We start from the raw sequence: 13,240 nt of genomic DNA, 5'->3' as shown, positions 1-13,240 counted from the left end.
AGGACTACTATACTTTGAAGTTACCCACATTACATTCTTTGCTATACGTCAAGCTTTGTCTACATGGCAACAGGTATTTGGAAGACACACCTAAACCAGCATTACTGTCAAACCACACTGTGGGCAGTTGGTATTCACAGTGCTGTTGTATTTTCCACTGTAATGATAAATGCCATTCACTTAAAATACAAAGATACTACTTACTTGGTTCCAGCTTCTTCAGATCCTCGAGCTTAAATTCATCCTGTGACTGGGTGGACTAGGACATTACAAAGAAAGAGTTAGATCTTAGTGTGCACCTTCCCCTCAGACAGAGCTCCCATATGTTAGAACAAGCATGCAAGGTGCTTCTGTTGTTCAAGTGTACCACGTTACTTCGAAGCTACATCCTAGAAGAGTCCCAAACATCTCCTCAACACAGGCTAGGTTCACAGGTGAGACAAAAAGTACATTATTTCTCATTTAGTGAGAACAAACCTATCCCATGTTTCAAGCTCTAATGCAAGGTAAATGTTTTTAAAGCAACTTGTTGCTCTTTCATATTTACTACACAGAGGAACATTAAGACAGAGGGACTTGTTTTAATTCTTCCCCAAATTGTTCTGAAGCAAGATCAGCTGTAAGACTGGACTGCAAAGTGACACTCCAACAGGACCATTCACAGTTCAAGACATGTCCAACAGCATAACACTGGTAAAAGGTACAGTATATAGGATGAGCTTGACGAAACACCTGGCTAAGAGCTCACTGCAAATGGAAGAGGGCTTACCATCTCTCCTTTCTCCAACTCTGAGGATGCAGTTTCCTCACTGTCTGTAGCACATGTCTGCCTCTCAGTGAGCCTGTCTGACTAACTCCACAGAGAAGTCTGTAACCTATTATTCTGAGGTAGTTCACTGACAGTTTGGAAAGCTGGAGTAGCCTATTCTGAGATGAAAAGTGGCAGAGCTGGCATCAGAGAAGTGCTGCAAGTTAGCGGATTGACTGGACGTCCTCCTTTAGGCAGAGAATCAGGTCTTACCTATTGTGTCATTGCACCCTTGGCATCTCTTAAGATTACCCATTGTTGTCAATATTTCTTTAAGACCTAATGGGTTTTTTTCCGCTTGATTTTGCCCAAGTGCCACTGGGGACGTAGTGCAAGACTCCAGAAGGACACTAAAGCAGCTATACCCATACTGTTAGAAGAATGGGAAAAGATGATCACACTCAACTGCTTTAATCTCTGCTAAGAAACCATAACATATTTCAGCAAGTAAAATACTTGCCAAAGTGAAATGGATGAGAAGTTCTAGTATCCTCACACAAGGTTATAAAATCCTCTAGTTACTGCTGAGGAACCAACAGCAAGGAAGGCTGCTCTTGCAAGACATCATCTCTTCACTTGTGCAGGTTATGACGTTGCTGCATATTCTACTGTTGCTCTGAGATGTCCCACAATGGAACACGTCTGCCCTTGTCACAGTGACTCAGAACAAGTGCAATGCTGCTCCAACACCCCAGGTTAGGTCAAAATAGAAAGACAAGTAAAGCTACCCAAATAATCCTTCAAAACTCTGCACAGCCTCGAGACTGCTCAGCCCCACCTCATCAGTCCAGCTCCAGCATCCTGCCTAAATCACCACTGTACTCCAGCCTCTTGGGCAACTGACAGCAGCACAACGTAGCTGCTGCACCTCGTACAGCAACGTGAGGAACTCAGGAGCACTGCTGTGAATAATCTGATTTAAAATTTGCCTGCCACCACTCTTTGTTGGTAAAGAGGTAATCCAGTAAACCAAATATTGCTTCAGCTGATTCATCCCTCCCCATCCACACTCTTCTGGAAATTTGACTCACTTCCCTTTTGTTTCGGGGATAAGATTGTGTTGAGAGAAAAAGAAATTCACTTCCACGAGGTCTTTCAGTCCAGAAAAAGGAGACCAAGAAGTAGCCTCTAAATCATTACTTTCACACATCTGCCTACAGACCTGTCTGTTTTCATGACTGTTACAGAAGTAATTTTTATCCTACACACACATTCGTCCTCATGCTCTATTATCATTTGTGAAGCAGCTGAATTAGTGCAATGATGACTCTGGGGATCTTTTTACCCTTGCACACAGGTCAGGAAGATAAACTGTGATCCATTCTGAAGGAGGAAAACAAGGCAAAGAACCAAAGACACAAAACCTGTGATTAAATTCCTGTACAAACCCCAATACATACTCATGTAAGCACTTAAAAAGGTTTTAAGGCAGCCACCTGGGGAATCACGGTGACAATCTGAAAAGTCCAAGTGCTCAACAGTTTGCTCACTCTGTTTTCAGAAGTTCGGGCTATGTCTGAATACCCTAAACTAGCTTTCAACAGCTCTACAGTTACCTATCACTGAAGTATGAAGTCACATAGGAAAAAAGAGCTGTACCTGTAAAGCTGCACTTCTCAGTTCCAAGCATGTTGCAATTTTAGCTATGGTTTTCTGAAAGGAAAAACACAAATATATTACTAATTCAGTACAGAAACTGTATTCTTCCATATTCACATTTTATAAACAAATATAAACACAAACAACAGCTTTTTCTTGCAAATGTTTCAGCTCTATTATTCAGTATCAAAAGCTTTTTTATACACAAGCAAAAAGAAAAGCACAAGAGGTGAAACATCACATCTGCCATTTAACTCCCTCCCCACAGCCCATCACCACAGACAGGGGTCATTCACCCAGCAAACCCTGTAAGGATGCCTACCACAGCATAAATCATTCATAAACTCAACTGTTCTGAAGTGAAAGGGAAGATTAAAACTACAACCACCAAACTAACCAGTGTATTACCTTCTGAGAACCTGAGTGGTGTGTCCTAATTTGCCCTTACAGGAGTTATACCTATAGTTGCTCTATCGGGCCCAGAGCAGACCAAGTCAACGCCTCCTCAGAAGTTTCAGAAGCCAGTATCTCAGCACTGAAACACAGCCACTGTTGTGAGTTTTGGTGGGAGAGGAAGTAAAAAGACAGATTATTTTTCCAACTTTCTATTTTTGCAGTTTTAAAGAGATCTGAGTGAAGCATGAGATCTACTGATCCACACTTGTCATTACCTAAAATATCACTGAGTAGAACTGGGAAGTCATTTCTTGTTTTCATTTAAAGATGTAGAAGAGGGAAGGGCTTCAAAATAGCCTGTTGCTAGCAGCTTTACTTTGAAGACAGTGCTACTTCAGCTTTTATTTCTCACAAAATAAGAAGCTCCAGCAACAGCCACATTTGTTTCTAATACTACCAGCTGAAAGGAGGAGTTAAGACTTCCATAATGGACATCAAGTGGGCACAACTGCAAGGCATATTTTACCTTGCCTGACCATCATGTGTTTGTTCATCAACTGAAAGGTTTTAGTGAAGAAAAACTGCAACTATCTGCAGAGATAAGGGCCAGATATAATTCAAAATGCTCTGTGGAACATTTATAGGGCAAGAAAAACACCAACAGTGCAGCTACAAAGAAAAGCAGCTTATTTCCAAAATGAGTTTTCCCCCCAGGAGGAAGATTAAAGTTGAAATACACAACTGTAAATCATTCTCTCCTTTTAAATCAGGCAGTATAAAACCAGCTTCCGCCCAGGCTGGATGCAAAGGGAGGGGAAGATTTCCTAGAGCACAACTCTAGCATCAAAGAATACAAGAGTATAGGCATCTGGCAAGTTGTGAGATACCAGTCAAAAGCCAAAACATCCCTTTAAAAGAGGGTTACATTTTAGGGCTCCAAGAGATTTGTAGCAGCAGATAAAAAAAGTGACATGCTTTCCCAGCCATCTGCCCTGACTCTCCTTGCAGGGATGCCCCAACTCTCTTCTCAGTCAGCCACCCCTAGTTCCAACAGGCTGTGCTAAAAGCTAAGTGGCTCCAGTTGCAGTTCACCTTATGCCAGTTGAAAGAGTTCAGGAGCTGAATCATGAGCAGGTCAGACACCAATACCTCAAGGGCAAAGCCAACAGCTGAAGTGTGTAAAAGCCTCAGACACCTGATTTCCACCTCTACCCCAGGCTCCTCACAGCTTTCAAAGCCATTTCTCCCCAGCTGGTATCCCCTCTTCTCTTAAACACTCTGGTGCAACATGACATTAGCCCAGACGTTACATCCTCACAGTTTATATGCTGTTCATTGCATGGAGGTCTTAAAAGAAATCTAGCTCGTTTGAGCACCTTCCAGCAAACCAGTGAGTGATGCTTACCAGCACAGGACACATACTGTTTTCTCCTCTGCCTGGGATGCAGCTACAGTGTGCTGTTTGGGAATTATACTACAGAGCACCATGACTGTATACTTGCAAGCAGCATGGCAGAGTAAAAATACTACAGCTCCCATACTACAGCTCCATTTCCATTTTGTAGTCTAGGTTCAGTCAATGAACTGCTACCGCTCCAAAATAAATCCTGCTGCATAACAGAGATTCATGGCTGGATCTCCAGCACAGCTTGGAAACCCACAGACTTTTGGAAGACAAAGGAGTATGTACAGTTCTGGATTCATTTTGACACTTTCAGACCCACACACGGGTGTTGTGGATTTACATGTATCTTCAAGCTGGATGGGAGGACACCAGGTAGTACTACAGAAGCAGATTCTCAGTCAGTAGGGTGAGAATGCACTATGCCTGTCTCATCAGCTGCAGTGTAACAAAAGGAATTCCTTTTTACATTTGAGAACATCTGGAAAGATATGTTTGCAGCAAAGGTAGAATCTTAAAGAGGAAGGTGTGAAGTAATGGGTAAAAGAAAGGAATCCACCGGTTCCCTTGGGAAGGGAGGGGAAATCTCAGAGGTTTGACTACAGCTCTAACATTTGCTAAAGCCCAGCTGTTTGGATGGTTTGGGTGTTGACTGCTGAGCAAAGAGCATGCCCATTTCTCCTCCGACTGCACCACACAGAGGCCCACGAGCTCCCAGGGTGCCCCAGCATGGAATCAGAACATGGAAACAGATTTTCAAGTGGCTCTTGCCCTCCTGGTCTCACATGCAGAGCATTAAGCCCACACCATAAATGAGGTCTCAAGAAGCACTGTTCAACCCCTATCTCCTTTGTCAATTCACCAACAAGCTCAGCAACACCCCTGCTCCCTATCCTGCAGACTCATAACTGTGTATTCCTAAAACTGCCTGAACTAGGTACCTCCTATTAGGACAAACAGCAATACAAAATGTGTGTTCTCTGGCTCCTGGGGGCTGAAGGGCAATAACGCCTCTAGAAACAGATTAATTGAAGAGAGTTTGGAAGTCTTAAAATAGTAAAGAATAGGTTTTATATGGAATCTATTGAAACATGGCAAGCTCCCAGCAGGCATTATTCATAACTATTTTTTTAAGGGACCACACCCAGCCCAAAAGTTAAAACTGCAGCTGAACACTGCTATCATTTTCAGCTGCAACTGTCCCATGCAAAGGCTCCGTTTTGAAGCAGGGAAAACATCCTGCATCTCATTAGAAAGACTGAAGCCATAATTAACATTGCTAGTTTACAATAGGTAAGATTCAGTTTTATGTAAACTCGTGATTAGAAAGGGAAAAAAGTCAGTTGATCTCATAGTCAAGGTTTCTTCAGTGCAGTCGTGTGAGTAATGACTGTGCTAACTGTAATGCAGGCAAAGATGTTTGCATAAATACAGAGCCAGAGTGGAGTTTGGCTTTAAAGAGAGGTCTAGGCTGTTGGGAGACCAGTAGTTTAATGAATCATGCTAAGAGTGTTCAACAGTGCTCTTATTTCAGTGAGTTACCATTGCATAAAGCAGCGCATAGTTTTCTAATACCAAAGAAAATGCAGCCCAGCACAAAAACATTTACACGAGAAGCAACAACTGCGGTTAGAAGAGGGCTTGAAAGGTCAAATTTACTGCATAGAGAACTGGGTGAGACTAACTATAGCAGGAGGCAAGCGGAAAACATAGCCAAACCTAACTGGAACAATTCAAGTAGCAAAACACAGTGGTTGATCATGAATGAAGGTGGGATTTTGTTAGAGAATTAAGGTAAAATAACAGCAGGATGCAGAGGGTGAGACTGGGGTAAATCCACCAGTAACTGTATCAGTATTTCATACATGCAACTTCAAGGTAGTGAAACTGTTGCACAGCCTCCTGAAAGGGTGACTACATTTAAACACAATCATTTGTTCTTCACAGTATTTATCTGCAGAGAAATTCTTCAACAAAATTCACAATCACTAAGGATTACTCCAGCACTGTCAGTTATCCAAGTCAAGACAGAGCCTTCCCTAAGGACTAGAACTCCAGAATTATGTCCAGCAATAGATATAAGACAAAAGAAAATGAAAATCCAGGAATGAACAGCAATTCCGGAGACTGCTCTACCAAGGGAAGCAGCATACAGTGTTTCAAAACAGACCCTTCAGATAGAGAGCAAAAAGGCAAGATATGAATATTTAGAAGACTGAATTCTTACCATAAACAACACATTTATTATAAGACAAATGGTAACTGGCTCACAGTATGCCTATGAAAGAAATTGGTGGTATCTGTCAAGTGTTGTTAGATTAACACACGGTACGATTACATTAGCAAGTAACATACCATCAATTATGGTGTGGCCATATCTGTACTGGAACACCACCTGCGATGCATGAAATAAACCCAAACATGGTAAAAGTTTATACAGACAGATGGGGCTGAGGATCTGAACCTAGCCTTGTCCTGTCTCTGTAGCTGTAAAGTAGTAGTTTTCCCTTGGTACACTGCTGAAAATCCGTCTTCTCCACAGAGTATGTCAAGTAAAAGAAACAACGACAGTGTCACAGTAATTCTCAGCCATATGTATGGTCCTCTGGATAACAGCTAGCTCTAAATCTACACAGAGACTGGAATAAGGGTAGATCAAGCAGCTGGAAAACATATTTAGCCTCACAGCCTTGCCTTCTCCAGTCTGTGGAATTCTGTGCGCAGTCCTGGCCAGTAATACCAGATAAGCAAACCTTGAAGCTGACACGCACTTTTACACTGATTAAAATCAAGAGGTGGCTCTTATATGACATACAGAACCTCAGAAAGACAAGACATTAGGAACCAGAAGGAAATAGCATGCTGGAATAGCATGCATTGGCAGGAACTTAGTTGAGCAAAGGTAGCTTTGGGGTTTGGTATGTAGATGCTTTTGAAGGGTAGTGACAGAAGATACACTTCTATTGAACCAAACTGCTTGAAAACCCAGAAGCGTGCTAAACTTCACTCCTATGTGTCAAGTGAATGATACTTGCAATGAATGGCTGAGCTCCTGCAGAAATAGGGAAACCCAGAACAGCAAGGAGCTTAACATCAAACCAAAAGGTTTTTCTGTAATGAATTTCAAGTGCTCCTTTCAAAGCAATAGCAAGACTCTTATTTTTGTGGTGACTAGAATTCCTCATGGCAGCAAAGAGAAAGAATATTCTCTCAACAAAATGTTGGGTAATCTGGCTGTGTATGCGGCTAATGAAATAGGCACCACCATTTGATAACCAGGCACAAAGTTTGAGTGCATCGGCGCCTCATTGATCTGCAAATAAGCAAGAGATAGAAATGTCAGCCTCTTCTGTATCAGCTTTAGAACCACGTATAGCCCTGCAAGGATTCAAAGCAGCCACTCATTTTTTCTTTACAGAAGACTGTCACCTTAAGACATGATCACAGTTGCACATGTAACATCTGAGGTCAGTTATCTCTGCTTCCTGAGCCCCCCAGGCCTTCCCTCACGGCTGATCTCACTCACTTCCACAATTTGGCCCAAGGTTCTTTCCACAAGATTCAGCGAACATCTGGAAGCAAAGCCCTGTGCGGTTCTGGTTCCCATATTCACAGGAGATGATGCCTCCAGCAGTGAGATTAATAGCTTCACTTCCATGAAGTAACCATATTTTCAAAAGCATCCACAGAGGGGAAACATGCTGTAAAGATGCCTGTAGCTGAGAATGGTGGAGGAAGCCACTAACAAGGGATGGAGAGTACGAGCAATCAAAGATCAAACAGCTGTCCAACATTAACAAGGCTCTAAAGCCTTCAGTTCAGGAAAGGTGGATCAAATCCTTCTCCAAGATTATGACTCTGTTTAGGATGATCACAAGCCTGATCCTCCTCTTTGTGGAAGATAAACAGAACATGGAAGATTGGCTCTTTGCTTTTCTCATTGGTACATATCGAGGAGGCAGTTACAAGCCTCTGCCACACTCTGTACAAATGTATATTTCTTCGCAATGAGTTTCTTCAAACAGATGAAGCTCATCTCCAATTCCTGTAGCCAGGACTTGTTTTCAGGACCAACATTTCCAAAAACAGATCCCATTACTCTAGCACCCTTTTACCATAGGCAAGATTCTGGGCTAGAAAATGACAACTTTCAGGCAATGCTGTTGCTCAAACAAGTGATTTTATGACTTGGGAATCTGGAAATACAGGGATTTTCTAAATTGGTATTCCCAAGAAAAACGTGCCTTTATACAAGACATGAAAAATGAGCGGGACCTTGCATCTCACCAGATTTTATTTTGCTGAAATTCCGAAGTATGTGAAACTTCAGCTAGCATTTTCCACTTAAATCCTGTCACAGAATTGCATGAATATGTTAAGACAAGAAACAGCCTTTTCAATTGAAGGCAGGGAGGAAGGAGTAAAGTAATTTCAGTATTCTGAAGGATTATAAACAAATCACATTCTAAGAGACTGCTAAGCACTATTCTGCCAAGACCCTTTCCCATCAGGTGTTACATGTTAAGTGAACATCCTCCTCACACACCCATCATGTCTGCAGTTCGAGACATTTCATGTTCAGCCTTCACACCATAAATCGTGCTAATGTTGTATAAGCAAGTTATCAAAAGGTCACCCAAAAAAGAACCACCCAGGTTATGAAGGGCTCTGGCCAGCACACATGACACTCAATATTACACAGCAGAGCATCTGCCACATCTAATGACAGCAACTGTTTTAGCCATGCTGGGCTCAGATTCTGTTTGCGTATACTGAGGGAGGAAAGGTCTCATAAGGTTCTTGTCTGTGCAATAAAAAACACCGTAACACACATCACCATCAAGCTCTTTGACTGCGCAAATACTCACCTTTTGATCTTCCGTGAATTCCGAGTTGTTGTGCTGAGACTGTGCCTCCTTCTGTAGATGCCTTGCTAATCTGGATGTGGGGAAAGAAAGTTGTAGAGTGGGAACACAACACAAACACACACACCCCAGTCTCCAGGAAACGTGTCAGCCAAAAGGTCCACAGTCTGCTGCTCCAAATAGTTCTTGGTGTGGCTTTTTTTTTTGGTTTGTTTCTTTGGTGGCTGTTTTTTGTTATTGTTTTGGTTTTTAGGGGATTTGGGGTTTTCTTTAATACAAAGGTGTCTATAACCATAGTAGGCCAAACTAAAAAAAATGCCCAGAAGACGGACAAAGTATGCAACTATATTAGGCAGAAAATCATAGAATGGTTTGGTTTGGAAAGGACCTTAAGATCACCCCGTTCCAACCCCCTGCCATGGGCAGGGACACCTCACACTAGACCATGTTACCCAAGACTCTGCCCATCCTGGCCTTGAGCACTGCCAGGGATGGAGCATTCACCACTTCCCTGGGCACCCTGTGCCAGTGCCTCACCATCCTCACAATAAAGAACTTCTTCCTTAGATCTAACCTGAACTTCCCATGTTTATATTCAAACCCATCACCCCTTGTCCTATCACTACAGTCCCTGATGAAGACTACATATAGAATGTATCACGAAGAAAGAACAGGTAAGAAGGTCCTTCTAGCCAACACCCTGAAAGCACTGACCATTTTCCTCTGCCCATCCCTTTATAACAGCCACCTATAACCCCTGTGGGGATTCACTGTGGTACAAGCCCACGTCCACTTCTCAGCAGGTGTTTGAGGCCAGTGTGGCTCCAGGAGGCGATGGCTGTTGAGAGCCAGGCACAGGGCGAGGCCAGGGTGTATCAGCTCACATTTGTGCCTGTCAGCATCACATGTGGAGCAGAGCCCCCACCCCTGCTCACCACGGAAACAGGATCACCGAGAGGTTTGGAAAGTAACAGTAAGCAAACAGCTCCAGAAAGCGAAAGGAAGCTATGGGAAGAGTTACAGTTTCCGACTGGGGAGGAAGGAGAACATTAAACAAGCAAAACCTCTGGGCAATTGTTGCCATTCCCTGCAAAACATTATCCTTTTCAAAGCAGGGAGGGAGGCAAACCCAGGGACAACAGCAGTACTGGGGCATCACAGGACACTTCTGTTTGGAACCTCCCAAGTTTGCACTGTTAAATGGATTCAGCTTCTTGCCACCACTGCAGTGGGCATTAGCCTGTGTAAAATGTATCCACCAAAACGGGTTATCAGCAAAGCCTGCCAGAAGCAAAAATCAGAACTTGATTATTTCTTCGCTTTTCCTCAAAGTAAGCGCTCTTAAAAAGCCATAAGGATTGAGGTCACTGTAGCACCAGTGAAACACAATCAAACAGGACAATTCAGTGGCACTGCCTCCCTTCATATAGGGGGAAACAATGGTGGCTAAGACAAAATACACAAACATGCTGGAACCCAAATGGACACAGTCCCTACCACCCTGCCATATGATATACAGGACACATAGAAAGGTTATTTAATAGTAACAACTTAAGAAAACACATCACCATAGCAGCAACATGTCACCTGCAACAGGCAGCATCATGGTATTAACTTTTCTGCAAGCATCAGCAACACAACTCACTTTCCATTTGTCACTAATGCAAAGAAAACCCACACTAATCCACACGCACATCTGGCATCTCACTTGAACCTTGTTCAAAGCTGGATCAGACCAAGTTCCATAGATGGGGACATTCAACAGGGAAGCACTGCTGGCAGCTCGGTGGGCTCCTGTGCGAGCAAGCACTTGAATAAACAAGGGCCAATCCTTGCACCAAGCTTCCTGCACTTCCAGGAGCAACATAAAGACCTGAGGAGGTGCAGGTCCCCTGGACACAGGAGGCAAATAATAGTGTTTTACATCAACAGCCATTAAATCCATGGAATGAACTAACATGGATTCAGGAATACCTTTCTGTGTCAGCAAGCAGCTTCTCCCCAGCCTCCTCGTGCTGATCAGAACAGACCTCTTCAGCATCAGCAACACGCTTGTGCATCCCATCTCAGGGACAACAGCATCAAGCCATGGTGTTATGTCTCTTCAGAGGTACAGGTATCTTGCCCTGTGCTTCTTATTTGCAACATCCACTTTATAGATTAAAATTGTTATTGATTTTACCTGCTGTATCTACAAGAAGCAGATATGCACGCTGAAAAGGTTCTGCTCCTCCCTATGAAATATCTCCCTGCAATCCTTTGATCTCCTCCCTCCTGGAACCATAGAGTTCATCTACTGACTACTCTATTCAGCAGAAACTCACTGATAAGGTCTGTAAGAGCAGCTTACAGTACTACTACCCAAGAGGAGCTCTCTTACAAAGATATCACACTGCTCCAAAGTCAGAATACAGCAAGAGCACGGAGATTTCCTTACTTCTCACCAGACACCAGTGATGCTGGGAGGAAGGAAAAGTTATACTTCAACTCTCAAACTGGACTGTCTGCAGACATTTAGGGACTTTAATTCTCAACAAAGTGAGCTCAGAATGAGAAGCCTGAAAAGCCTTCATTCTGAAGAAACATTATGACATGAAACTGACTGCTGAGACTGCCAGGACAGTTTTACATTTAGGATTAAAGTTTTAAACTTAAGATCTGCATTAGGATCCTACTGGACTCCTCGCAGCCATCCACATAAAAATATCTTCTTTTACTTTCCTATAATTAGTTTCCTTTTCTTCCAAGATACAGATCTGGAAGAGAGCTACTTTTCATCCCTGTGCCAAGGTTTGTAGTAACAGCTTGCCCTACTCTAAAGACCATCAACAAACTGCAAACAACTGAACTTGCATCATCCTGTCTGGTGAGTGAATGAAATGGTGAGATTATAGCATCTCATGACTATGCTGTACACAGCCAGCAGCCCAGCTACTCTGAACAGCAACTGAACTGGTAGCCAGTGTGGTCACAGCCCAGCCCATAACTTGAACAGTCCTGGACAGTGCTAGAAGGGCGAGCATGTCTCTTCAGCTAACTCTCTTGGGGAATACATGCAAACCCTCTAGAATTCTTCCAGAAAATTCACCGTAAGAAACTTCACAAGGGAGTAACTTCCATCTTCCTAGTCAACACAGTAGTAGAGGGCAGCATTTGACTAAAGCTACCAGGTGTGTTTCTAAGGATACCATGAACTCTACAGTGCCCATACTCCATCGATACCAAAGGATTCATGGACAGTGCGGTCCCACCCGGCACAAGCCAGTCTAACAGGGGCTGCCCAGATCCTCACTCTCCCACCCTGGTTTCCTCAGGCGTGGAACACACAGCGTGCAATGGACCAGTTTTCACACTGGTGAGTTCTTTGGCGTTTTGGGGGGTAAGGCTGATACTTCAGCAGCCCATTTGCCACAGCAGGGTCCCCCCTTCCCCACCAGCATGGTGCCTGGGGTACAGGGCCATGGGACATCGCGGATACCTGGGCACCCGTCGCCCTGGGGCTCCACCAACCAGCCCCGCGGCCTAACACCGGCCCTAACTAACAGCCCAACACTAACCCTAACCCTCACACAAGGAAGGGCCGCTACCGCCTCGCCCCCCGGCCCGGGGGCAGCGCCCAGCCGAGCACTCGCCACCAAATGCCGGTCTCGGCGGGGCGGCTCCCGGGTGGGTTCGTGCTATACCCCCCCCCCGCTCCTGCCCCGCCTCAGGGGACGCCCGACCCGCGGCCCTCAGCACGGCGGGGGACCCGTGGCCCCGCCCGAGGGGTGAGGGGCCGCGGCCTAGGCCCAGCGGACCCCCCCCGCCCTGCCCCGTTCTGTCCCGCCCTGGGGCTGCTCCCGTCCCCCATCCCCTCGCCCGAGGCCCGCCGGGGCAGCAGCGGGATCCGCCCGTCCCTCACTCACATCTGGTATTCGTCGATCGCCTCCACCAGCTGCCCCCAGGAGTCGAAGTCGGTGCCCTTCCTGAAGCTGGCGCCCCAGCGCTGCAGGAGGCTCCGGGCCGCCTCCGACATAGCCCCAGCACTAGGGCACCATGCTCACCCCGGGCCGGGGCACCGCACCGGGCAGCCGCTCCCGCCAGCCCCGCGCCCGCCGCCGGCCCTGCCCAGCCGCCGCGACAACCAAACGCGGCGAGCGCCGCCCAGCGAGGGAGGCTGCGCCGGCCGCG

The 13,240-nt window shown here is 45.1% G+C and overlaps 1 protein-coding gene across 3 annotated transcripts in view; it reads right to left on the bottom strand.

The window, feature by feature from the left end:
- The window catches only part of AIDA (axin interactor, dorsalization associated), a 28,705-nt gene extending 15,603 nt beyond the window's left edge, over positions 1-13,102 (bottom strand). For all 3 annotated transcript variants that reach the window (XM_080617043.1, XM_080617045.1, XM_080617044.1), the window contains exons 1-4: positions 12,976-13,102; positions 9,074-9,143; positions 2,408-2,461; positions 205-259 (exon numbers count right to left, since the gene is read on the bottom strand). In XM_080617043.1, the coding sequence (XP_080473169.1) occupies positions 205-259; positions 2,408-2,461; positions 9,074-9,143; positions 12,976-13,085 (289 nt within the window). In that variant the 5' untranslated portion in view covers positions 13,086-13,102. The remainder of the gene's footprint in view (positions 1-204; positions 260-2,407; positions 2,462-9,073; positions 9,144-12,975) is intronic.
- Between the last annotated feature and the right edge of the window lie 138 nt (positions 13,103-13,240).

This window comes from Psittacula echo (genome assembly GCF_963264785.1).
Source record: "Psittacula echo genome assembly, chromosome: 4".
Classification (NCBI taxonomy): domain Eukaryota; kingdom Metazoa; phylum Chordata; class Aves; order Psittaciformes; family Psittacidae; genus Psittacula; species Psittacula echo.
Note: the sequence above shows the minus strand (reverse complement) of the source record. Positions and strands in the feature narration are given on the sequence as shown.